Source organism: Ovis aries, chromosome 16 (assembly GCF_016772045.2).
Source record: "Ovis aries strain OAR_USU_Benz2616 breed Rambouillet chromosome 16, ARS-UI_Ramb_v3.0, whole genome shotgun sequence".
NCBI classification, from domain to species: Eukaryota; Metazoa; Chordata; class Mammalia; order Artiodactyla; family Bovidae; genus Ovis; species Ovis aries.
This window is the reverse complement of record NC_056069.1, coordinates 18,519,919-18,546,629: the sequence shown is the minus strand read 5'-3', so window position 1 is coordinate 18,546,629 and position 26,711 is coordinate 18,519,919. Positions and strand designations below refer to the sequence as shown.

At 39.2% G+C, this 26,711-nt stretch overlaps 2 protein-coding genes across 4 annotated transcripts in view; one reads left to right on the top strand and one right to left on the bottom strand.

Moving 5' to 3' along the window:
* ERCC8 (ERCC excision repair 8, CSA ubiquitin ligase complex subunit) overlaps positions 1-1,092 on the bottom strand; it is a 60,522-nt gene extending 59,430 nt beyond the window's left edge. For both annotated transcript variants that reach the window (XM_004016953.5, XM_012096878.5), the window contains exon 1: positions 960-1,092. In XM_004016953.5, the coding sequence (XP_004017002.1) occupies positions 960-1,036 (77 nt within the window). In that variant the 5' untranslated portion in view covers positions 1,037-1,092. The remainder of the gene's footprint in view (positions 1-959) is intronic.
* Positions 1,093-1,257: 165 nt separating this feature from the next.
* Positions 1,258-26,711, top strand: part of NDUFAF2 (NADH:ubiquinone oxidoreductase complex assembly factor 2) — a 177,418-nt gene continuing 151,964 nt past the window's right edge. For both annotated transcript variants that reach the window (XM_060400407.1, XM_004016952.6), the window contains exon 1: positions 1,258-1,423. In XM_060400407.1, coding sequence (XP_060256390.1) covers positions 1,297-1,423 — 127 coding nt within the window. In that variant the 5' untranslated portion in view covers positions 1,258-1,296. The remainder of the gene's footprint in view (positions 1,424-26,711) is intronic.

The following is a 26,711-nucleotide window of genomic DNA, read 5'->3' as shown; positions in this document are numbered from 1 at the left end:
AGAGCCATCAAGACTTGCTCTATAAAAATTGCTAAACAAATTTCTTCAGACAGAAGCAAAGTGATATAAGAAGGAGACTTGGGATATCAGTAATGAAGAGAGAGCAACAGAAATGATACGGATCTAAACGGATTATTCTTTTTCTTAAAATATGTTTGACGGTTGAAAACAAAAATTGTAACACTGTCCAGTGGAGTTTACAATGTGTGTAAATACAATACATAAGACAACACTCTTCATAGGGCTGAAAAAAGACCTGTGATTCTATTTCTTAGATATTTTTCAAATATCTTCACCCTCTTGGTTCCAGCTGCCACAACCCTGGCTCAGGCTTCCATCAACACTCTCCTTGCAAGTTACCTAACTTGGTTCCCACTCTTGCTCTCAACTTCAATCCATTCTCCAAGCTGATGACAAAATGCAATAGCTGTCACCTTTTTCTGATCTTCATACCTCATAACCAAGCATACAAGACTCTTCCCCATCTAGCCCCCTCTATCTCTCCAGCTTCATCTTTTGTCAGTGGCCCTCTCCTCACAGTTCTCTGCCTCGAGTCACGCTAAATTTTGTTCAATTTCTGGCCTATGCTCGGCCTTCAACATATTGCTTGGCACATGGTAGGACCTCACTAAATACGCTGACTAAATGAAAGAATAAATTCTTGAACGATAGTTATTCCTTGGGAGGCGGGAAGAAAGCATGAGAGAAAAGGAATAAAATTAAATTAAAATATCCTCATTTCGATGTAAAGCGCCCTCACCCGCGCCTACTTTCGCACCCACTTGCCTATAGGTGTATAAAAGGTAATTTGTTTTCTCAACTCACAGAGCAGAAGAGAGTAAAGCCCAGTGTGGTGGCAGGAAAGTGATAATGAGGCGGAAAAGTGTAAGGCAAGGCTAACACAGTCTTGGTCTACATTTTAACTAGCACGTTAGACTAAAAAGTAAGGCTTTCTTTACCTCCGTGTGGACTCTGCTCTCCGGAGGCGAAGAGGGTCTTCTAAACCCGCCTGTCGAGCCGACAAGAACCCTAGCATCCCGTTCTTTCACATTGGCTTGAGAACTGGACGCTGCCATGACAGAACTCGGAGGCGGGGTTGTAGTAGCGGAGCCTCCCATTGGTTAAGCGTGATGCCATCCGACCAATGGAGAGCGCCTTTATTAGAGAGTACGCGGATGAAGGTGGATGGGACTCCTCGGCGTTGGTGGGCGGGGTCAGCGGCGGGGGCGTTCCCGCTTTGGTTGCTGATATTCCGGCAGATCCCGCCGCCCGCCGCGCCGGAGCTGGTGGGACAGTATGGGTTGGTCTCAGCGTTTGTTCGGCGTCCTGCGGAGAGCACTGTCAAAGGAAGTGAAAGAGCAAGTGGGCACAGACCGGTTCGGGAACAAATACTATTATATCCCGGAGTACAAGAACTGGAGAGGTGAGATGAGAGCGAGGGCAGCGGTTGGGTGGTCGGAAAACGACCTGCGGCACTAGTGGTAATCAGCAGAGTGGCCAGCCGAGTTTGTTCACCCCGCCGCGCCCTCCGCGCTGGCCACTGGCTTGAGTGGCCCGCCAAGTGCCTGAGTCCCTGCGCCGCAGCGTCTAGGTCTTGAGCCCGGCCGCCGCGGCGCTGGCTCCGCACACTCCGCCTAGCGCCGGGAGCCTTGCCGGCGCCCTGTGTGGGTCCTTGCGATCGGCAGTGTAGATAGGGACAAGTCCAGGGAGGTTTTCACCAAAGGGTCCAGGGAGAGATAGGGACGTACCTTTCCTCCTCCCTGGTCGCCAGTGCCCACTTTGCGACCGAGGAGTCGGGGGAAATTGAAGAGGTGTTATTTTGAGCGCTTCTGCTCTCCTCTTTCTTGGCGTTGACCTTTTAAAGTGGCTCCAGCGTTGGCCCCGAGCGTCACCTTCCTCGCGGACAAAGCTGTCAGAAGTAGGTCCATGCTCACTGACAGTGCGGAAAAGAGATCCTATCACCAGACCCCACGTTACCTTTCCCTCGAGTTTGCATTCCCAAGACCCTGTTGCGCTCAGTTTAAGATACATGGCGCTAATCGTGTTTCTGTGTAGAAATCTTGCGGCAAAGTCTTGGTGTTTGCGGAGGTAGGGGGCGTTCCTGGTCCTTGAAATCATACCACGTGGCAGTAATCTTTTCTGTGTTTTTGCATCACCAGGATGCAGATCTCAGGCTTTGGGGTCAGAAAGGCTTGGGTTCTAGAATCTCAGCTTTGACGTTTAATTGAGGGATCACGAACAAAGTATTTGTCCTCCCAAGTATCAGGATCCTTACTTGAAAGAGATGATAATAATATTGAGAAGCACTAAGACCTTTGAAAGTGGTGTTTCATTCACTTCCTATAATTCTTAATAGAGGAAATTTCTTCTTCCTCGTAGAGTACGTGTAAAGTATATTTATTATCACTCAAAATTGTTTTGCCTACCCCTTTTCTGTAAATTATTTTAATATCTTAGACTTGTTTCCCTAATGAGCGTTTAAACTGTATCAGGGCAGAAAGTATTTCTTTCTTAAAAAAGTCCACAAAGAACCTAGCATGGTGGTGAAGTATTTCTTGAAAGATTACAAACAAAGGGAAAGATGTTTCTTTTTCATAAGTTGTCAGGTAACATTAAAAACAGATATAAAAACATTGGATTGATCCAAAGTATAATTTACATATGGTAACATTCATCCTTTTTGATGTATGATTTTATGATATTTGACAAATGCGTAGTCGTAAATATCACCAGAATCAAGATACAGAGCAGTTGCATCACCCCCAGAAGTCCCTCTTAGCCTCTAGTAGCTCCTTCCCTCACTGCATACCCTGCCGTTGGCAACCACTGATTGATGTTTTCCTATGTTTGCTTTTTCCAGAATGTCATGTAAATGGAGTTAGAGAAGATGCAGTCTTTTGAGTCTAGCTTGTTTCATGTGCCAGGATGCAGTTGAGATTCATCCCTGTGTCGGTAGTTCCTTTTCGTTACTAAGTAGTACTCCATTCCGTTGTGCAGGTTTACCGCAGTTTATCCATTCACCTGCCGAATGACCTGTAGGTGGTTTCTAGTTTTTGGTGACTGTGCAGAAAGCCTCTATAAAAATTCCCATACAGGATTTCTTTCTCTTGGGTGAACAGCTAGGAGTGGGATTGCTGTCTTTTGTGGTAAGTCTATCTTCTATGTATATATATATATATAACTAACTTTATAAGAAACTGTTTTCAAAACTGGTTGTACCATGTTGCATTCCTGCCAGCAACACATGAAAGTTCTAGTTTCACATTCTCACCAGTACTAGGTTCTGTCAGTTTTTAAATTTTTGTTTGTATTTTAACCATTCTAATGGGTAGATAGGGCTTCCCTGGTGGTGCAGTGGTAAAGAACCCACCTGCCAATATAGAAGATGAGGGTTCAATCCCTAAGTCTGGAAGATCCCCTGGCGAAGGAAATGGAAACCTACTCTAGTATTCTTGTCTGGGAAATTCCACCGACAGAGGAGCCTTGCAGACCCCAGTCCATGGGGTCACAAAAATCAGACATGACTCAGTGACTAAACAACAACAGGTAGCTCGTGTTATCTCATTGTGGTTTTAATTTCCATTTTCGTAATGACTGAGGATGTTAAGAATCTTTTCATATGCTTATTTGCCAACCATGGGTCTTTGGTGGAGTATCTGTTAAGTCTTTTGACCATTAAAAAAATTTGTATTAGTTTCATTTCTTTGAAAATACAGTATCATTAAAGAAAGACTTAAAGTAGCAAAATCATGTGTATTCTAAAATGATCTGTGAGTCAAAGGATATGTTTAATTTCATTACAATACCAAGTTGTTTTCCAAAGTGCGTATGCTGATTTGTGCTTCAGTTAGCTTGATATTTTGAATCCAGGTACTCTTGATTGTGAGAAAAATTCGGCTTTTATTAATAATGTAGTACAGTCACTATATGCAGCTGTTTAATATCTCTGTGTATCTCAGTTCTTGGATAATCGAGGACTGTGGCACAGATATGTTGTACAGTCTGTAAATACCATTACACGTTTCCTAAGCCTTCTGCTATAAATCAAGGGAAAATATTTTTAGTTTGTTTTCAAGCAAGTTTTCAAAAAATAAGTCATCTAACTTTTTTATTTCCTGGATATGAAAGGTGGTTCTTACAGGTCTCCGGGAGTTTTCTTTGAATTGCATAAATTGAATACCACCAATGAGTAGTGTTTAAGAACCCTTTAGAGGAAATTAATTTTTCTTTTAATTCAGTTAATTACTCTGGTGCTAGTCATCAAAGAACTACTGTATTTTCTACATAGGATATTATTTAATAAGAGAAAACTCTGTTGTTATGTAGTTCAAAATTAGTCTTGAGTATTATCCAGGCAGCTGAATTTAAGTTTAGAATTGTTGAAATTTTAACTTGAAAAAAAAAACAAACCTATTGACATTTCAGGATAAAAAGATTAAGAGCTTTGCATGTATTTGGCATTTTTGATAACAAAGTACTGATTAACATATTTTTTATTGAAAATTTGCCACTCTAGAGTAGATTATTTAGTAAAAGATTCCTTAAACTTTATCTACAAAATTCCTTTGTTATTGCACCCTTCTTATGTGTAATTTACTTGTTTTTATCCATCCAGTTCCACTTATCTCATGTTTCAAAAGGTAATTCTCTTCCTTTCCAAGATAAATTCTTGTATTTGTATACTTGATTCTTCCAGGAACCTTTTTGAACCTCGTTTTGTTATTTTCACTTCTTTTTTTGCACTTTTATTAAACATCTGCACCTCTAAAAAGTAACAAATTTATTAACTGAACTATCTTGAGCTGTTAATTTGCTAATAGACATTGTGAGTATCCAGATTTGGGGGGGTGGGGTGAATATTGTGGATAATTTGCAAAAGCACCTGTTTTTGTGTTTTGAGTATTGTGTTTATTTTGAGGCACCATGCTTTAGAAGAGATGCTTGGAAATCTAGAGAGTCCAGACAGGAATAATTATGATGATGAGATTTTCTAGAGATTATGTCCGTAAGTTTTATTACCTGCAAGTCTTGAGCAGGTTTACCCTGTGAAGATCAGTTTTAGGAGAAGCTTCAAGTATTTGAAAAATTGTGGTGTAGAAAAGGATTAGGCTCATCTGTATAGCCTTTAACTCATAACTTAGATCAGAGGGTAGATGTTTACCGTTTTTTAATAAGAAACAACTTTCAGACTTTTGGGCTATGCTAGAGAAGGAAGAGAGTGCTTTATGTTTGATTGTACTGGGAGAATTTAGGGAGATAAGTAGCTGGAGACATTTGATCAGTACCTTGAAGGATAAATAGGATTTCACAAAGAGTGGTCGGTGGGAAGAGATGGGAAATACCACAGAGATGAGAAGGTGAGTCCCATGTGGGTAGACTTCAGTGCAGAAGAACAGTAGAAAGCTGTTCTAGTGAGGTGATAGACAAGGTCAGCTTATAAAAGACCTTACATAGGTTTGAAGTTTATACTTCATTCTGAGGTAGTAGGTAACCACTGAAAGCTTTTTAACAGAGAGAAGTTTGTGGCATAATTAGAGCTGTTAGAGAAATGGCCCTGGAAGCTCTGCAAAAGATGAGCTCGAGGGGAAAGGGAGGAAGTACAGTTCTGCTAGGTGAGAGCATTGCTGGATTTGCCCTCATCCTAGAGAGAGATCTTACTGGACTGAAGTGAAGGAAATGGAAAGAAAAGTTTGATTTAGCAAAGCTTTTGGACTTGGTAATGAATTGGACTGGCAGAAGGGAAAGAAAAGAGGAGAAGCCAAAGATGATTTTGTTGTTTTAATTCTGGAGAACTGGTGGATGGTGGTGTATTGACCCATGCAAACAGAGGCTAACAGGGACTAATGAAAACAGATAAGCAGCCTTTAGGGTGGGGTTGGTGAAAGAATACATAATTTGTTGCTTATAAGAGGGCAGCTTTATAAGCAGGCAGTTGTATACTCAGATCTGCACTTCCAAACATGTCAGCGATTAAAGTACAAATTTGGAAGCCATCTTAATATAGGTGATCACTAAAACTGTAGGAATAGTTAGATTCAGGCAGGAAAAAAATAATAACATGAGATTAAGAGACAGGTATATGGCAATCTGGTCATTTCAGTGGCTTCTCATCACCTGAGAGTAAATCCAAACTACCTGGCAGACATTCATGACCTTTGAGTCCATCTTGAAAGTGATCTTGGGCTTCCCTCGTGGCTCAGAGGGTAAAGCGTCTGCCTACAATGAGAGAGACCCAGATTCGATCCCTGGGTCTGGAAGATCCCTTGGAGAAGGAAATGGCAACCCACTCCAGTACTCATGTCTGGAAAATCCCATGAACGGAGAAGCCTGGTATGCTACATTCCATGGGGTCGCAAAGAGTCGGACACGACTGAGTGACTTCATTTTCACTTTGAAAGTGATACTTGTTTTTAATCTAATCTTTAGATCAGTGGTTTGTAAGAAGCCTGGATGTTTATGCTATTAGGAGAGCTCAAACCTGAAAGCTTACGTGATTTCCGATATATCAGGGAGTTCAGTCAGATAGTATTTAATTTTCAGCATTCAAAAAAATCATAACATTAAAATTAATTGAATGTACTTATATGAGAGTTGCATCTTATACACTGATATTGAAAGTGTTAGTCACTCAGTTGTATCTAACTCCTGTGACCCCATAGACTGTAGCCCCTCAGGCTCCTCTGTCCATGGAATTCTGGTAAGAATACTGGAGTGGGTAGCCATTCCCTTCTCCAGGGGATCTGCAACCCTGGGATTGAATCCAGGTCTCCTGCATTGCAGGCGGATTCTTTACTATCTGAACCACCAGGGAGGCCCTAGTCTTGCATCTAGTCTGTAACTTTGCATAATACTGAGCTTTAGATGGTATTCCCAAAATAGAATAGATTGGGGGCAAGGCCGGGATAACAGTGGGCGTTAGATAGCAGTGACTCTTTCTTCTAGAATCCAGGACAAATATTTCATCAAACATGGTAGATATGTTTTTGGATTTAAAACATTTACACATTTAAAAAACCTGTAGAACCTTCACTAGGGCTTTTTGTAGTGAATTGTTTACACCAGGCTATTGGCAGTGATTTTTGAACTGTTCATAGTTTGGTAATTAAGAAATAAACCTATTCAAGTTCAGCATTGTATTAGAAAATCTTACATTCTAAAAGATTTTTTTCACTTTGTGTTCAGGTTTTTAATGAAGCATTATTGTATATTTATAGAAATTGTGAACAAAGAAAAATCTATGCTAAGATTTTAGTGAAAGCATTTATTACCAAATTATATATTTATACTTTCTATATTTGTTTGATTGTGTTTAGAGTCACATATATCTAGATTATCAGTGTGCCAGATGTGTTTGTAATAACATTTCCCGAATTTTACATTTCATGCTTTTTGGTTTTAAAAAGAAGGTGGCCTTTGAATATGGCATTTCCAGATACTTTTGGGAAGTCAAATAAACTACACTTTAAAGGTGATAATTTAGAATTGAGGTTTGTCCGTCTAAAATGGAAGTTTGTTTAAAATTAAAGTTTATTTTATGTCTATGTGCTTCCTTTTAAAAAAATTAGTTGGATTTTACCTCTTTTCTAACCTGAGAATCATTTATTTTGTTTTATTTATTCAATTATCTTTATTGAATTATAAAATATTTCTAATATAAAAAATAGAATGATAGTGCAAACCTCCATGTACCTGCTTGAGTCCAGCTCCAGCAGCCAGGGATTCAACCTGAAGAGATGAATGGTGTCGGCGAGTAATGAGACAGCCTCTCAGTTTTCTTGGACTGCCTATTTATTTCAAGTTTAAGATTTTCTTTTATACTTTTACAAAAGCATTAGGTCAGAGGTTTGACATTTTCAGTTCCCCCTCACCCAGATTTATTATCTCCATAAATCACTGTTGCTCTTCAAACAGAATTCCTGCTTCAGGGATTCTTGGAATCAGCCTTACCATCTATTATTTACTTTCTCTAATGTGTCCTATAGTTGACTTGTGATTGCTCTGTAACTCATGCTACATTCCTCAGTTTACTACTTATCTTCCTAAATCCTGTTTGCCCCTAGCATCCTGAGCTCACTATCTCTTAAAAAGGCTTCTAGCTATAGTGTCTCTAAAAATTCCTAACTTCTATAAGCTATAGTAAAATATGCTAACTTTACAACATTCCTTAAATCTTTAACTTCTAACTGTTTTAATTATTTCTAAGCCCTAAATTCAGTAAACTCCTTTGCCATAAACATTTTCCTCACAAATAGGCTTCAGATAGCAATCCCTCCCATGGCCTCAAGCTGCGGCCTATGTGCTCATCCTGGAGCACTCTTTTGTAAAAGTCCTTAAGCAAATGTCAGTGATTAACTTTATGAATTATTCTCTGAGCGTGGCTGCAGAAGGCTTTGTGCCTTCTCATGCTCCTCTCAAGAACAATAAGCACCTTAATATTCCTTTTCAGTCAACTCAGCCAAGGAGAGGAAAAAACAAGTCAGAATCACAAGGCCTAACTCCTTCATCCCGGGTCTGTGCCTGCAGAATGAGGAGAGGGGGCTGGGGGCCGTGCCTCTATTTTGTCAGAAATGCCTAAGGCGGCTCCCAACGACATGTACCTACCCATCACACATGACTAAATTTTATTTTCTTCCCACCCTGCTACCCACCTCTCCTCTAATTTTGAAACAAATACCAAACATCATGTCAGTTTACCTCTAAACATTTCTTATATGTCTCAAACACAGACGCCTCTTTTTAAATTAAAAAAATTTTTTTTGGTTGTGCTGGGTCTTCATTGCTGCCTGTGAGCTCTCTCTAGTTGCAGCAAACTGGGACTACTCTTCACTGCGGTGCGTGCGCCCCAGGGCACGCGGGCTTCAGTAGTTGCAGCGTGAGCGCTCAGTAGTTGTGGGGCACAGGCTTAGTTGCCCCATAGCACGTGGAATCTTCCTGGATCAGGGATTGAACCCATGTCTGCTGCACCGCCAGGTGCATTTTTAACCAATGGACTACTAGGGAAGTACCTCTTTTTAACTATAAAAATAACACCATCATCACATATAGAAATAAAATATTTCTTAATATCAAATTTTCTGTCCTTCCCATTTCCCTAGTTGTCTATAATCCTCTTATTTATAAGAGAATTCTTATGTTCCCTATAATTCTTTTATTGGCTTACTTAGTTTTGCAGTTGGTATACATTGAGCTCCAAACAAAATCCTTGCATTATTATCGCTAATATGGTTTTTTTCTTAATATTTATTTATTTGGCTGTGCCAGGTCTTAGCCGTGGCACGTGGGATCTTTTTTATATTTTTTTTAGTTTGTGGCACATGGGTTCTTTCATTGTGGCATGCCAAACTCTTAGTTGTGGTATATGAGATCTTGTTCCCTGGCTATGAATGGAACCCAGGCCCCCGCATTAGGAGTGTGGACTCTTAGCCACTGGACTACCAAGAAAGTCCCACTAATATGGGACTTTTTAAGAGAACTTTAAAGTATCCTGTAGTTTATAAGTTTCCTCTTTATGTTAAAAACTTTTTCCTCTCTCTCTCTCACATACCCCTGCTTTTTTGGAGTGGGTATTGACAAGTCACTTTTTTTAAATGGCATTAGCCTATTAATGTTTGTTATAAGAAGTAGTCTATTTCTTCTTTGATCATCATATTTTTTAAGGCTTTGTTGTTTATGTCTTCTTATCCCTGACTACCTTTGTAGATGTCTTTTGTAGCAGAGTCCTCGTTTTACCTGAACTTGACTGTACTGAGTGAGACCTGAGTGAATGCTACAGGCCTGTGGCTTCTTACAGGGCCCTGGCAGAATTGCTCTGGGAGAACTGTACTCAGTACTCCGGATGCCTTCACTCTGACCTCCTGCAAGCGGGAATCTTAAGAATGTCAGTATCAGGTCAGAGTCCTATTAATAGTTGCCTATGAGAAATAGGGAAGGGGCTCATTGGGGTACTTAGCACATGCTATTGTTTGGAAGCTTTAGAAAAAAAAGATCTCATTTTGTGACATCTTACAGGCTCTTCACATCAGTGATAACTAGGCCTCCATGTTAGGAGCACTTGTGGCATTCCCAGCTTCCTTTGACTTGACCCTTTTCATTTATTTGCCCCTTGCTCTTATACCTGTTGCTCTAAACTTGAGGTTTTCTCAGTATTTCTTTTTTGGAAAAACCCATAGAAATTCTTTCCAGTGTGATCTGTTTTGTCTGTGCTGATTTACAGACCAGTCAGCATTCTTGGTTTTACTTCCATGTTCTCTTGAATCTTTCATTAATTTTCTCAGATGACAGATATTTATTCATCACGGCTTTATGCAGAACATATCTGTTTTATGTACTTCAGATCTGTTGGTCTGTTTCTCAGCTTTCGATGGTTAACGGTATCAGCTTTACAGTGTAGCTGCATCCTGTATTTTTTAATAACTTCATTAGGATTTGGGAAGATAAATGAGGTTAACATAAATTAATAGCAATGTTAAACTAAAGTTTACTTACTTAATTTGTAATACCAATTAGAAACACTTTTTTCCTCTGTTTTGTTCTCAACTCACCATAGTCTCCAGGGTGTTATTTTTGCTAATACTTCCATTAATGATAGCTCTCATTCATTGAGTGTTAACTGATAATCTCATGTCTTTATAACAACCATATAACTAAAGATTATTATCCTTATCTTAAACATGAGGTTTTGTTTCATCTTGAATACTTGAATGAACTTTATGTATATGTGCCTGAGTACAGAGTACATATACAGAAAACGGGTGTTCAATGAACTGAGATATTTATGGACCCAGAACTATGAAAACAAAAAGCAATATTTAAAAAAACATAGGAAATGATGAAGTAGTATTACAAGATCTTAAAAGAGGCTATTAAGGCATATTTTTATTTATGACGAATGGTGAAAGCTGAGTGCCGAAGAATTGATGCTTTTCAGGGACTGAAATATTCTCATTCAGTCAGTTCAGTTCAGTCGCTCAGTCATATCCAACTCTTTGCGACCTCATGAATCACAGCATACCAGGCCCCCCTGTCCATCACCAATTCCAGGAGTTCACTTAACTCACGTCCATTGAATCGGTGATGCCATCCAGCCATCTCATCCTCTGTCGTCCCCTTCTCCTCCTGCCCCCAATCCCTCCCAGCATCAGAGTCTTTTCCAGAGTCAACTCTTCGTATGAGGTGGCCAAAGTACTGGAGGTTCAGCTTCAGCATCATTCCTTCCAAAGAGCACCCAGGGCTGATCTCCTTCAGAATGGACTGGTTGGATCTTCTTGCAGTCCATGGGACTCTCAAGAGTCTTCTCCAACACCACAGTTCAAAAGCATCAATTCTTCGGCGCTCAGCTTTCTTCACTGTCCAACTCTCAAATCCATACATGACCACAGGAAAAACCATAGCCTTGACTAGACGGAACTTGGTCGGCAAAGTAATGTTTCTGCTTTTCCACATGCTGTCTAGTTTGGTCATAACTTTTCTTCCAAGGAGTAAGCGTCTTTTAATTTCATGGCTGCAGTCACCATATGCAGTGATTTTGGAGGCCAAAAAGGTAAAGTCTGACACTGTTTCCACTGTTTCTCCATCTATATCCCATGAAGTGATGGGACCAGAGGCCATGATCTTCGTTTTCTGAATGTTGAGCTTTAAGCCAACTTTTTCGCTCTCCTCTTTCACTTTCATCAAGAGGCTTTTAGTTCCTCTTCACTTCCTGCCATAAGGGTGGTGTCATCTGCATATCTGAGGTTATTGATAGTTCTCCCGGCAATCTTGATTCCAGCTTCTGCTTCTTATATTCTCATTAGAATTAAGGTTATCTTTTCCGTTAATGTTTCTAGTGTGGTTCCAGTTTGAACTTAACTTAGTTCCTAGCATAAAACTTATGTCAAAATACATGGTCATATTTGTTTTCCTTTCAGAGTGAGTATATCATCATCTGATAATTTAAAACCTGCATCATCCAACAGTTATGTGTGGTTATAGAGCTGCATTGTTTTTGGTGTTATTTCAGCCTATTTGTATTTAGTGTTTGAGTACACTAAAAACTATAATTAATTGGCATTCAATTAAGACTTAGTTAAAAATCAGACAAATCAAGTGAGGTCTATCATTTTTCAGTAGGTAATTGGTAGATCACAATATATATGTCTCTTGAATGTACCTGTATGTTTACACTAACATTTGGGAAATGAAGACATTTCATATTTTTCCAGCAGGTGGCAGCATTGTCTTTAAAAAAGTGTAGTTGCCACTTTATTATTTTCCTTTGAGCTGATTTGAGGAAAGAATCTTTTCTCTAAAATAATTGGATTTATTTCTTTTTTCTTCCAAATAAATCCTACACTATTGCTTTATAAAATGCTAATCTTAAGACAAGAATTTCAAAATGGTGCTGTGGATTATTCCTGGTCAGTAATGCACTGTGATGAAATTGACATTTATAGAATTAACCAGAATTTTTTAAAAACTCATGTGTATAATTTTCCCAGCAGGGAGTAATATTCTATCTTGAGTTGTCAGAGATAATATAATCATAACCATGTACATCATCAAATTCATAGAATACCCTAAAATGTTTTATGCTTTTAATTAAAACATACCTTCTTGTTCAGTTCAGTTCAGTCACTCAGTCGTGTGCGACTCTTTGCGACCCCATGAACTGCGGCACGCCAGGCCTCCCCATCCATCACCTACTCCTGGAGTACACCCACACCCATGTCCATCGAGTCGGTGATGCCATCCAGCCATCTCATCCTCTGTCATCCCCTTCTGCTCCTGCCCCCAATCTTCCCCAGCATCAGGGTCTTTTCAGATGAGTCAGCTCTTCGCATCAGGTGGCCAAAGTACTGGAGTTTCAGCTTCAACATCAGTCCTTCCAATGAACACCCAGGGCTGATCTCCTTTAGGATGGACTGGTTGGATTTCCTTGGAGTGCAAGGGACTCTCAAGAGTCTTCCAGCACCACAGTTCAAAACCGTCAATTCTTCAGTGCTCAACTTTCTTTATCGTCCAACTCTCACATCCATACATGACCACTGGAGAAACCATAGCCTTGACTAGACAGACCTTTGTTGGCTGCTTTTTTTTAATGTCTCTGCTTTTTAAGATGCTGCCTAGGTTGGTCATAACTTTTCTTCCAAGGAGTGTCTTTTAATTTCATGGCTGCAGTCACCATCTGCAGTGATTTTGGAGCCCAGAAAAATAAAGTCAGCCTCCGTTTCCACTGTTTCCCCATCTATTTGTCATGAAGTGATGGGACAAGATGCCATGATCTTAGTTTTCTGAATGTTGAGCTTAAAGCCAACTTTTTCACTCTCCTCTTTTACTTTCATCAAGAGGCTCTTTAGTTCCTCTTCACTTTCTGCCTTAAGGGTGGTGTCATCTGCATATCTGAGGTTATTGATATAACCTGGCAGTCTTGATTCCAGCTTGTGCTTCCTCCAGCCCAGCATTTCTCATGATGTACTACTCTGCATAGAAGTTAAATAAGCAGGGTGACAATATACAGCCTTGATGTACTCCTTTTCCTATTTGAAACCAGTCTGTTGTTCCAAGTCCAGTTCTAATTGTTGATTCCTGACCTGCATATAGGTTTCTCAAGAAGTAGATGAGGTGGTCTGGTATTCCCATCTCTTTCCGAATTTTCCACAGTTTATTGTGATCCATACAGTCAAAGGCTTACACCTAAAAAAGGCTGAACTTATTTTAAAATCCTTTGTTGAATATGAAGTAATAGAAATTCTTATTTTTGTATAGATTATCTTAGGGTTGTCTGAATGTTGGAATTTTCATTTTCTTATTTTCATTTAAAATTTTCACTTCTTAATTGTGTTTGCCTCTGAGAGTATTTAAATTGCTTATTGCATTCCCTTAGTTTGTGTGTATATACATGCATGTACTTAAACAGTTGCTTATGTTTTGGTAAATGTAAAATAATCAGCATTTTCCTTGTAGTTCTTGGTTGCATTCCTGTCTCATACCGGTAGAACCACATCAGTGTCATACTTTCATCCAAGAGAGAAACAGGAGAGAAGGGTGAAATTATTCAGTTATACAGGAAATCCTTTTTACTATCTTTAAAAGGAATTTAAGGAACCTTAATCTTCAATTCTGCCTTTCCCTGCCAGGGAAATATGGGACCTTTTGATCAGAAATGGAAACTAATAATGGATGAGTGACTAAGTTAAGTACATCTATGTCTAAGTGAGGATGGAAAATACTTGATGCAAGAGAAAAAGAATTACTTGTCCTTTTTTGCTCTGAGAATTTCATAATTGCTTTACATGAAGAATAATAGTGTCAACAACAACATTAACTATAATTAGTATTATTAAATTCTACGAATTAGACATTCTTCCTAGCATTTGTCATGATTCATTGTATTTGTGGAAGAATTACAACATATGAGAAAAAGTAATATTTCTAGTTTTGTTTGTCAAGGTCATTTAGTGGTGAGCTCCATTTTTATTCGTTATGGATCCCAAGTTTCTCTGTCCAGGTAAATCAGTTGAACTTACTCTTATTTTTCTTTTTTTTAATTAATATATATATATTTTTGAAGTATTGTTGACTTAAAATGTTTCAGGTTCACAGGAGGTGATTCAGTTATAATGTACACACATATTATTTTTATATTATTTTTCATTATAGGTTATTACAAGATATTGACCATGGAAACTTACTTTTCTTAGTTAGCTCTCTCACTTTCCAAAGTACTACTCAGTTCGGCAGTTCATTTTTGCTGCTATTTGGAGACTAAGTATCAGTTATTCTAAGAATTACAAAATCGAAAGACAAGATTAAGATGGTAGAGTACAAGGATGCAAAACTCACCTCCTCCATAAACACATCAAAAATACCAAGTATTTTCTATAGGTGAAGAAATGTTCAGTGAAAACTTAACTGGAGAGTAGCAGAAGGACTTCTGTACAACCAAGGCTGTAAGAAGGATTCAGAATCAAGTAGAGAGGCAGTCGGGTTGAACTTGTGCCTCTGGGAAGGCACTCAGAAGAGGAGATCCTCCCTGGGGAGTGAGCGATTTGAGTCATATTTTGGGTGCCCCAGCCCTGGGGTCTGACACTGGGAAGCTGATTGCGCTTGGTTGGAGGGAAAGTGAGACTAACAGGAGAGCTGTTGGAAGCCTTGACCCTTCTCGTGAGTAGTATGTGTATACTTGCTTACTCCTGAAGCAGGGCGGACTGAAACTGCATCCGTCACTGGCTGGTTTCCCCCAGCTGGCTTGGCACGTGCCCCAGCCCTGCTTGCCCCATGGTGCAGCTCCACATTGGAGTGAGGGTTGTCATGGCTGAGGGGAGAACTTGGCTATGAGGCAGAAAGGTGGCTCAGACCTGTGGTGGCAGTGGCAGCCACTGTGGATGCTTAAACAGGCCACATATCAGTGGCATTCTGGGACTCTTGACTTGGGCTAGACTGACACAGCCCATGTCCCGACCTGCTCATTGCAGGCCCCTGCCCCACCTGTGCAGTAACAGAGTTCCATGATATGGAGAGGACTGCAGCAGCTGAGGAAGAGTTCGATTGTGAGGAACAAAGGCAGTTCATACCCAAAGTGGCATCTGAACAGGGCGGGGACATTTTACAAAACCAGTGAAAAGCCATTACTGGTTTTTACAAAGTGAGCTTATCAGAAGCTGTCTGGTTGCTGACAGTAGCCTGGGTCAACACTGCCCATGCCCAGACCCACTCTGAGGGCCTGCACCAGCCCCCTCTCTTTCCAGCCCTGCTCACCTCTGGGGTGAGGGTACTTTTAGTGAGAGGAATAAAAATACACAGTTGAAGAGAATGGAGCCAGCTCAAACATGATCCTCGGGGCTTCTGCTCCAGCAACTTGGGACCCACCACCCCAGTAAAGTGGTGTTGGACACTGAGCAGAAGAGAATGCCTAACTGTCTCCTGGTTTTCTGGCACCTGCATCTCCAGGGCCACCTCCTACCAAGGTGATAGCTGCCAACTCACCCTGGGAAAAGACGTGACTTGTGTTAAATTAGACCCAACTCTCCCACCAAAGCCAGTGGGTACATATAACCTGTACAGAGAATAACCTGTATAGGGATATTCCCATGCAAAGACACCACTTTAAAAACTGCAGTAGCTGACTTTTCCACATCATTGCATAGAGACAGAGAAAGTTAAGCAAAATGAGAAGGTAGGAATTTGTTTCAATTGAAGGAGCAACAGAAAAGTCCTGAAAAAACAACTAATGAAACAGAAGTAAACAGTTTATCAGATAAAAAGTTCAAAGCATTGGCAATAAGATTGCTAACTGAATTTGGAAAAAGAACAGATTAACACAGTGAGAATTGTAACAGGGAACTAAACAATATAAATAAAAGAACCAATCAGAAATAAGGAATACTGTAACTGAAAAGAAAAACATACTAGAAGGAATTAACAGATTAGGTGATACAGAAGAATGTGTAAGTGATCTGGAAGATAGAATAATGGAAATTGCCCATTCAGAACACCAAAAGAAAGATAAATTTTAAAAATGAAAACAATTTAAGGGAACACTGAGACAACATCAGGTATACCAGCCTTTATGTTAAAGGAGTCAGATGGTGCAGTGGAAAAGACTCCTCCTTCCCGTGCAGGAGATGCAGGAAACGTGGGTTCAGTCCTTGGATGGGAAGATCCCCAGGAGGAGGGCATGGCAACCCATTCCAATATTCTTACCTGGAATATCCCGTGGATAGAAGAGCTCGGCAAGCTATAGTCTGTGGGGTCACAACTGAGCATGCATACATGCAGAAGGACAAGAGGCAGAGAAGGGGACTGGACATCTATTTGATGAAACTATGGCTGAAAATTTCCAGAATCTGAGGAAGGAAAAAGATATCCAAATACAGGAATCACCAAGGGTCCCAAACAAGATGACCTCAAACAGATCCACACATATCTTAACTAAAATGACAGCAGTTAAAGAGGGAATTCTAATGGCAACAAGAGAAAAAACAAGAGTTATATACAAAGGTCCTGTCATAAGTCTATCAAGCAACTGATTTCTCTGCAGAAATGTTGCAGACCTGAAGGGAATGGCATGATATGTTCAAAGTGCTGAGAGCGAAAAAACTGCAACCTAGAATACTCTACCCAGCAAGATTATTATTTGGAATTGAAGGAGATATAAAGACATTCTTAGACAAGCAAAAATAAAACTAATTCAGCAATACTAAACCTACTCTAAGTTCAGTTCAGTTCAGTTCAGTCGCTCAGTTGTGTCCGACTCTTTGCGACCCCATGAATCGCAGCACACCAGGCCTCCCTGTCCATCACCATCTCCCGGAGTTTACTCAGACTCACGTCCATCGAGTCAGTGATGCCATCCAGCCATCTCATCCTCTGTCGTCCCCTTCTCCTGCCCCCAATCCCTCCAGGCATCAGAGTCTTTTCCAATGAGTCAACTCTTCGTATGAGGTGGCCAAAGTACTGGAGCTTCAGCTTCAGCATCATTCCTTCCAAAGAAATCCCAGGGTTAATCTCCTTCAGAATGGACTGGTTGGATCTCCTTGCAGTCCAAGGGACTCTCAAGAGTCTTCTCCAACACCACAGTTCAAAAGCATCAATTCTTCAGCACTCAGCCTTCTTCACAGTCCAACTCTCACATCCATACATGACCACTGGAAAAACCATAGCCTTGACTAGACGGACCTTGGTCGGCAAAGTTAAATAAGCAGGGTGACAATATACAGCCTTGACGTACTCCTTTTCCTATTTGGAACCAGTCTGTTGTTCCATGTCCAGCTCTAACTGTTGCTTCCTGACCTGCATACAGATTTCTCAAGAGGCAGGTTAGGTGGTCTGGTATTCCCATCTCTTTCCGAATTTTCCACAGTTTATTGTGGTCCACACAGTCAAAGGCTTTGCCATAGTCAGTAAAGCAGAAATAGATGTTTTTCTGGAACTCTCTTGCTTTTTCCATGATCCAGCAGATGTTGGCAATTTGATCTCTGGTTCCTGTACCTTTTCTAAAACCAGCTTGAACATCAGGGAGTTCAAGGTTCATGTATTGCTGAAGCCTGGCTTGGAGAATTTTGACCATTACTTTACTAGCGTGTGAGATGAATGCAATTGTGCAGTAGTTTGAGCATTCTTTGGCATTGCCTTTCTTTGGGATTGGAATGAAAACGGACCTTTTCCAGTCCTGTGGCCACTGCTGAGTTTTCCAAATTTGCTGGCATATTGAGTGCAGTACTTTTACAGCATCATCTTTCAGGATCTGAAATAGCTCAACTGGAATTACATCACCTCCACTAGCTTTGTTCGTAGTGATGCTTTCTAAGGCCCACTTGACTTCCCATTCCAAAATGTCTGGCTCTAGATGAGTGATCACACCATCATGATTATCTTGGTCATGAAGATCTTTTTTGTACAATTCTTCTGTGTATTCTTGCCACCTCTTCTTAATATCTTTTGTTTCTGTTAGGTCCATACCGTTTCTGTCCTTTATCGAGCCCATCTTTGCATGAAATGTTCCCTTGGTATCTCTAATTTTCTTGAAGAGATCTCTAGTCTTTCCCATTCTGTTCTTTTCCTCTATTTCTTTGCATTGATCGCTGAAGAAGGCTTTCTTATCTCTTCTTGCTATTCTTTGGAACTGTGCATTCAGATGCTTATATCTTTCCTTTTCTCCTTTGCTTTTCGCCTCTCTTCTTTTCACAGCTATTTCTAAGGCTTCCCCAGACAGCCATTTTGCTTTTTTGCATTTCTTTTCCATGGGGATGGTCTTGATCCCTATCTCCTGTACAATGTCACGAACCTCATTCCATAGTTCATCAGGCACTCTATCTATCAGATCTAGGCCCTTACATCTATTTCTCACTTCCACTGTATAATCATAAGGGATTTGATTTAGGTCATACCTGAATGGTCTAGCAGTTTTCCCTACTTTCTTCAATTTCAGTCTGAATTTGGTAATAAGGAGTTCATGATCTGAGCCACAGTCAGCTCCTGGTCTTGTTTTTGCTGACTGTATAGAGCTTCTCCATCTTTGGCTGCAAAGAATATAATCAGTCTGATTTCAGTGTTGACCATCTGGTGATATCTATGTGCAGAGTCTTCTCTTGTGTTGTTGGAAGAGGGTGTTTGCTATGACCAGTGCATTTTCTTGGCAAAACTCTAAAGAAAGGTTAAAGAGTATTTTCTAAGTGGAAAAAAAAAGGCTTTAACAAGAAGTAAGTATCCACAGGAAAAGCAAAATCCCACTAGTAAAGGCAAATATATAAAGGCTGAGGATCAACCAAGTAAATAAGCTAGTACAAAGATGAAAAGATAAAACATTGTTAAATCAGTTAAAACTACAATATTCAGTAAAGGGAACCATGAAGATGTAAAATATGACATCAAAAACACAAAATATAGAGAGGGTAGTGAGTGAAAAAGGTAGATCTTTTAGAATGTGTTTGGACTTAAATGACCACATGTTTAAAACAAGTAGTTACAGTTAGAAGTCAGTGTATATGAGTCCCGTGGTAAGTGCAAATCATGAACCTACAACAGATACACAAAAACTAGGAAGAAGTAGCAGCATACCACTAAAGGAGATCATCACAGCACAAGGGAAGAAACCAAAAGAAGAAAAGAAAGAGACCTACAGAAACAAGCGGAATGCAAGGGACAAATGGCAGTAAGCACATACTCGTCAGTAATCACTCCCAATGTCAGCTGGCTAAATGCTCCAGTAACATGACATGTGGAGCTGGCTGGATAAAAAGGCAAGACCCGTCTATGTGCTGCTTGTAGGGGACGAACTTCAGAGACTGAACAGAGACTAAAAGTAATGCGAAAAGATATTTCATCAAAATGATAAGAAGGCAAAGGTAACAAATACTCAGACAAAGTAGACACTGAAACAGTGCCTGTCACGAAAGACAAAGGGCATTATTATTGGATAAAGGGATCAGTCCAAGCAGAAGATAAAACAAGTATGCAGCTAATACAGGGCGCACCTAAATATATAAGCAAATATTAAGAGACATGAAGTGAGAAATTGACAGCAATACAGTAATAGTAAGGGCATTTAACATTCCACTTGCATCAATGGGCAGGTCGTTCAGACTAAATCAATAAGGAAATTGATCTTAAATGACACTTTAGACCAGTGGGACTTAACCAGTACTGACTGGACATTCTATCCCAAAACAATAGCATATGCTTTCTTTTCAAATGTACATGGAATGGTCTCCACATAAATCATATTCGAGGCCAAAAATAAGCCCCAACGAATTTAAGAGAATAGAAATTTTATCAGGCATGTTTTTCTGAAAGCAATGGTATGAAACCAGAAATCAATTACAGGAAGACGTATGGGGAAAATATACAGACTAAACAATATGCTATTTCAAAAGCAGTGGTTCAATGTGGAAATCAGAGAAGAAATCAGAAAATATTTACCTTGAGACAAGTCAAAATGGAGACAATGTTCCAAAACCTACAGGATGCAGATAAAGTAATCGTAAAAGGGAAGTTTATAGTGATGCAGGTCTTTCTCAAGAAGCAATAGAAACTCAGATAAACAACTGAACCTACCATCTAAAGGAATTAGAGAAAGAAGAATAAATAAAGCCCAAAATGAACAGAAGGAAGGAAAAAGTAAAGAGGAGAGAGGGGGAAAAAAAAACAGAAAACAAAAAAGAAAAGAAAACGCAAGAGGAAAGATCCATGAAACCAAGAGCTGCTTTTTTGGGAAAAGATAAACTTGATGCAACTTTAGCCAGGCTCATCAGGAATAAAAGAGAGAGGACCCAAATAAAGTGAGAAATGAAGCTGTCGCAGAGATATAAAAAAGTAATGAACGAATACCACGAACAGTTGTAAGCCAGCAAATTGGACAGCCTAGAAGAAATGGACAAATTCCTGAAACATACAGCCTCTAAGAGTGAACTAGAAAGAAATAGACAATATAAACAGACCCATCACTAATAGTGAAATTGAATTTGTTATTAAAAAGAAACCCAGCAAGCAAAAGTCCAGGGTTTGATGGTTTCACAGGAAGATTCTATCAAACATACAAAGAAAAGCTAATACCTATCCTTCTCATACTGTTCCAAAAAATGTTGAGCTCACCCACACTCATTCTGTGGGGTCACCATTAAATTGACACCAAAATCACACAAAGACCCCACAAAAAAATTACAAGAGAATACCTCTGGTGAATATATATGCAAAAATTCTCAACAAAATATTAGTAAATTAGCAAACTGTGTTCAACCATATATAAAAAATTATGACCACAATCAAGTGAGATTTATTCCAAGGACACAAGGATGGTTCATTATTCACAGATCAATCTATGGAGTCTACTACATTAACAAAAGGAAGGTTAATAATCACATGATCATCTCAATAGATGAAGGAAAAGCATTTGATGAAATTTAGCATCTATTCTTTATAAAAACTCTCATCAAAGTGGGTGTAGAGGAAACATATCTCAACATTGTAAAAACCCATTTATGACAAACCCACACTTAATATACTCAACAGTGAAAAGCTAAAAGTCTTTCCTCTAAGATAAGGAATGAAACAAGGATGCCCACACTCACCACTTCTGTTTAGCATAATACTGGAAATCCTAGCCACAGCAATCAGAGAAGAACAAGAAATAAAAAGCATTGAAATTGGAAGAGAAGAAGTAAAATTGTCACTATTTACAGATGACATGATACTATAAATAGAAAACTCTAAAGTCTCTGCCAAAAAACTACTAGAACTAGAAAATGAACTCAGTAAATCTGCAGGACACAAGATTAATGTACAGGATTCTGTCACTAGTGTGTGTAATGAACTGTCAGAAAAAAAAGAAAGCAAAAAAACAATCTGTTTGAAATCATATCAAAAAGAATAAGATCCATAGGGATAAGCTTAACAAAGGAGGTGAAAGACCTCCACTCTGAAAACTATACAACACTGATGAAGGAAATTGATGATGATACAAAGAAATTAAAAGCTATCCTATGTTCTTGGATTAGAAGAATCAGTATTGTTAAAGTGTTCATACAACTTAAAGCAATCTACAGGTTCAGTGCAATCTCTATCAAAATACCCGTGACTTTTTCATAGAACTGGAACAAATAATTTTAAAATTTATATGGAACTACAGGAAACCCTGAATTGCCAAAGCAATCTTGAGAAAAAAGAACAAAGCTGAAGGTATGACATCCTCAGACTTTGGATTAGACCATGAAGTTGTAGTTACCTTATTTCTCGCAGTGCTTCTGCTGCTTTTCTTAAGCAGCAGCAGAATAAAGAGAAAAGTAGTTCCTTTGAGAATATGAAAGTCTTTGAGATGGTTTTACTTTAAACCTAAGAGATTTCTTATCATTTTTACCTCTGAAATTTGATTTTCTTCTTCTAAGATGTTATTCCTGAGACCGCCTTTTCTGCTTTAGAAATGAACCTGCATTTAGTGACTGTTCTTAGCAACACCTTTAAAAAAATGAATCAGATATATTGTTTTATGCGTATGTGCCATCTAGGAAGACAGATGGTATGATAAGAGGACAAATGTACAGTTCATAAGACTAGAACCACCTCTTACCACTTTCATTCACCTCTTTAATAATTACTGTTGTTTAAGTACCAGGCATATACTAGAAGGTGTATGTCTTTAAAATAGACCTTATTTTCTTAGAACTGTTATTTTCATAAGTTTCTCATCAAATATTTCTATTAAGGTCTAGTTTATAATCAAATATTTTGACTAGTTAATGATCAAAATCATAAAATAATACAATACAGTCAAATATGGGCATTTTTAAAACTGAAAATTCTTTTCCTCAAGCATTGGAGATTAGTATATATTGTCAGTAAAAGTCAAAAGTAAAATTATGGGCCAATGAGAAGTTGTTAAATGTAGAAGAGAGGTATTTAAATGTTATGTACATTTTAATACACCTTTTAAAAATAACCAACTTTTATCAAGAGATGGGAATACCAGACCACCTGACCTGCCTCTTGAGAAATCTATATGCAGGTCAGGAAGCAACAGTTAGAACTGGACATGGAACAACAGACTGGTTCCAAATAGGAAAAGGAGTACGTCAAGGCTTTATATTGTCACCCTGCTTATTTAACTTCTATGCAGAGTACATCATGAGAAACTCTGGACTGGAAGAAACACAAGCTGGAATCAAGACTGCCGGGAGAAATATCAATAACCTCAGATATGCAGATGACACCACCCTTATGGCAGAAAGTGAAGAGGAACTAAAAAGCCTCTTGATGAAAGTGAAAGAGGAGAGTGAAAAAGTTGGCTTAAAGCTCAACATTCAGAAAACGAAGATCATGGCATCTGGTCCCATCACTTCATGGGAAATAGATGGGGAAACAGTGGAAACAGTGTCAGACTTTATTTTTTTGGGCTCCAAAAGCACTGCAGATGGTGACTGCAGCCATGAAATTAAAAGACGCTTACTCCTTGGAAGAAAAGTTATGAGCAACCTAGACAGTATATTCAAAAGCAGAAATATTACTTTGCCGACTAAGGTCCATCTAGTCAAGGCTATGGTTTTTCCAGTAGTCTAGTATGGATGTGAGAGTTGGACTGTGAAGAAAGCTGAGCACCAAAGAATTGATGCTTTTGAACTGTGGTGTTGGAGAAGACTCTTGAGAGTCCCTTGGACTGCAAGGAGATCAGCCCTGAGATTCTTTGGAAGGAATGATGCTAAAGCTGAAACTCCAGTACTTTGGCCACCTCATGCGAAGAGTTGACTCATTGGAAAAGACTGTGATGCTGGGAGGGGTTGGGGGCAGGAGGAGAAGGGGACGACAGAGGATGAGATGGCTGGATGGCATCACGGACTCGATGGATGTGAGTCTGAGTGAACTCCGGGTGTTGGTGATGGATAGGGAGGCCTGGCGTGCTGCAATTCATGGGGTCGCAAAGAGTCGGACACAACTGAGTGACTGAACTGAGCTGAACTGAGAGCATGTGCAAAATGCTTCAAGTCTGTGGTAAAATTTATGCAGATGTAGGCAATGTACCTTTATTAAGCAGATTTTCTCATTAATGACCTGAATTATGGAATAATAGAATATAAATTATATTTGGAATAGATCATTACTAGACATTCACCTCACATGTATTTCTGTATTTTCCAGAGTACTCTTACCGTTAAGACTTCTTTTGACCACTCAACCATCTGTACCAAAGATGAGTGCTTACTGGTAAGATAGCACATGTGAGCGTGTGTGCTTAGTCGCCCAGTGGGGTCTGACTCTTCGCAACCCCATGGACTGTATCCTGCCAGGCTCCTCTGTCCATGGAATTTTCCAGGCAAGAATACTGAAGCAGATTGCCATTTCCTTCTCCAGGGGATATTACCCACCCAGGAGTGAAACCCTGGTTTCTGCATTGATAGGCAAATTCTTTACCACTGAGCCACCCCGGAAGCCCAATGTCATAAATGTGGCATGTTCATCAAGACAGATTTGGTGATTGCTGTGTATTTTCCAATCAGTCCTTTTTGAAACTCATGAAAAAGCCTGTCTGACCCTGTTGTGCAGTATTCCTGTAACTCTCTGACTTCACTAAGATGTTTTCATTTAGGCAGGATGTCCAGATGAGGAAAATAACTGAAACACTGGGAATACTGACAAATACTGAGAAATAAACAACCCCAAACGGTTAAGCTGTAAGAAAGGAAAATGAGTCAAAGCCAGCTTATGATTTTAGTCAGCTGTATAATAGTTCAGATTGGGAGTGCTGGAAAGGCTGCTGACATTGCAGTTAAAGGTTTAATTGTACTTTATTTAGATAACTTACTTTTGATTCACCTGCTGGAAAATAAATCTTAATAACTTGTTGATGTGACATTAGAATTTAATTAGAAAAAGAATGATGGATAATTATTTACAACTGCTAAAATTTTATATTTCCTTTTTTATATTACTTGAATAACCATGAGTTTATTCACATTAGCAAATAAAACCTTTTCAGGATATTCCTTTCCATTCTTACTTTTATTTTGCTTGGGTTCCTTCCTCCTTATATTTTTAAATTTTATGCTCATGCAAGAACAAAATTTTTAAATGTCTAAAATAGCCTCTAAATGAGGTGTTAGTGTCTTGGAGAAAGGCTTATTCTCTGGCCACCTGCCAAGTATCCTGCTAATTAATGGCAAGCATATATTTAATATGATTCTCAGTCAGTAAGTGGGATCCACCTATATCTTTTTGGAGGGAGTGTTATAGAAAGGAGTCGAGTTTTTAAATTCTGGGAGTCTCAGAAATGCGTCTAGGTCAGCATAATTAAATTGTAGCTACTGCTTAAGTTGTTGAAAAGCTAACATATTCAGTAACATTTTAGGCAACTATAAACTTGAATGGGTGGATAAATAAACCAGTAAATTTAAAGCTTTAATTTTAATAATGTCAATTGTAATCATTAACATTAACTGTGTCCTGTAAGAAACTGATACTATAGGAGCAAAAAATTTAATGATCACTTTCTTTTCTTCCCAGTATGTATCATTTTGAAGGATTATTCCTAAATGGTATGTTTTCTGAAAATTATGGAATAAAATATGTGAAAATCCAAATAAATCATTTTAGCAGTAAGAAATTATTGCTGTTTGAGAAATATGGTAGTTTTATGACCTTTAAAATTGTTCATTTTGTTTAATAAATGTATAGAATAGACTTGTAAAATTTTATTTGTACTAACATGTTGAAAACATACTTTATTTTATGAATAGGAATGATTGCTGGAATTAGAAACTTAACAAAGGCTTTGGTTATTAATGAGTAAACCACAAAAATGTTATAAAGGTTTGAGTCATGTGCTCCCTCCAAAGTGAAAGATACTATGACTCAGCTCTAATCTCTATGATCTTCCTTCCTCTCTACAAGAATCCCATTTTTCTCTCTACAGGACACTCACTGCACAGCAGGTGATACCTTTCTCTGCTTCCTTTTCATACCATGACCCGTCTCTGTAAAGGTCCTTACCAAACCTTCATAAGTCCCCCTGCTTTTTTTTTTGCAATATAATTTACTGTTAAGATGAGATTTTCAGTAATAGAGACTCCTTATATTCAGAGATTTATGATTTAAAATTTCCAGTATTTGAGTAGACTGTATCAACTCCTGTTTTCAGTATACTGTGAAGTATGAAGCCGCTTAACAGTGGTAGAGGAAGTGAGATTGGAGGCTTTGAGGCTACAGTTCAGTTCAGTTCAGTTCAGTCGTTCAGTCATGTCCGACTCTTTGCGACCCCATGAATCGCAGCATGCCAGGCCTCCCTGTCCATCACCATCTCCTGGAGTTCACTCAGACTCACGTCCATCGAGTCCGAGATGCCATCCAGCCATCTCATCCTCGGTCGTCCCCTTCTTCTCCTGCTCCCAATCCCTCCCAGCATCAGAGTCTTTTCCAATGAGTTAACTCTTTGCAGGAGGTGGCCAAAGTACTGGAGTTTCAGCTTCAGCATCATTCCTTCCAAAGAAATCCCAGGGCTGATCTCCTTCAGAATGGACTAGTTGGATCTCCTTGCAGTCCAAGGGACTCTCAAGAGTCTTCTCCAACACCACAGTTCAAAAGCATCAATTCTTCGGCGCTCAGCTTTCTTCACAGTCCAACTCTCACATCCATACATGACCACTGGAAAAACCATAGCCTTGACTAGATGGACCTTTGTTGGCAAAGTAATTTCTCTACTTTTTAGCATGCTATCTAGGTTGGCCATAACTTTTCTTCCAAGGAGTAAGCGT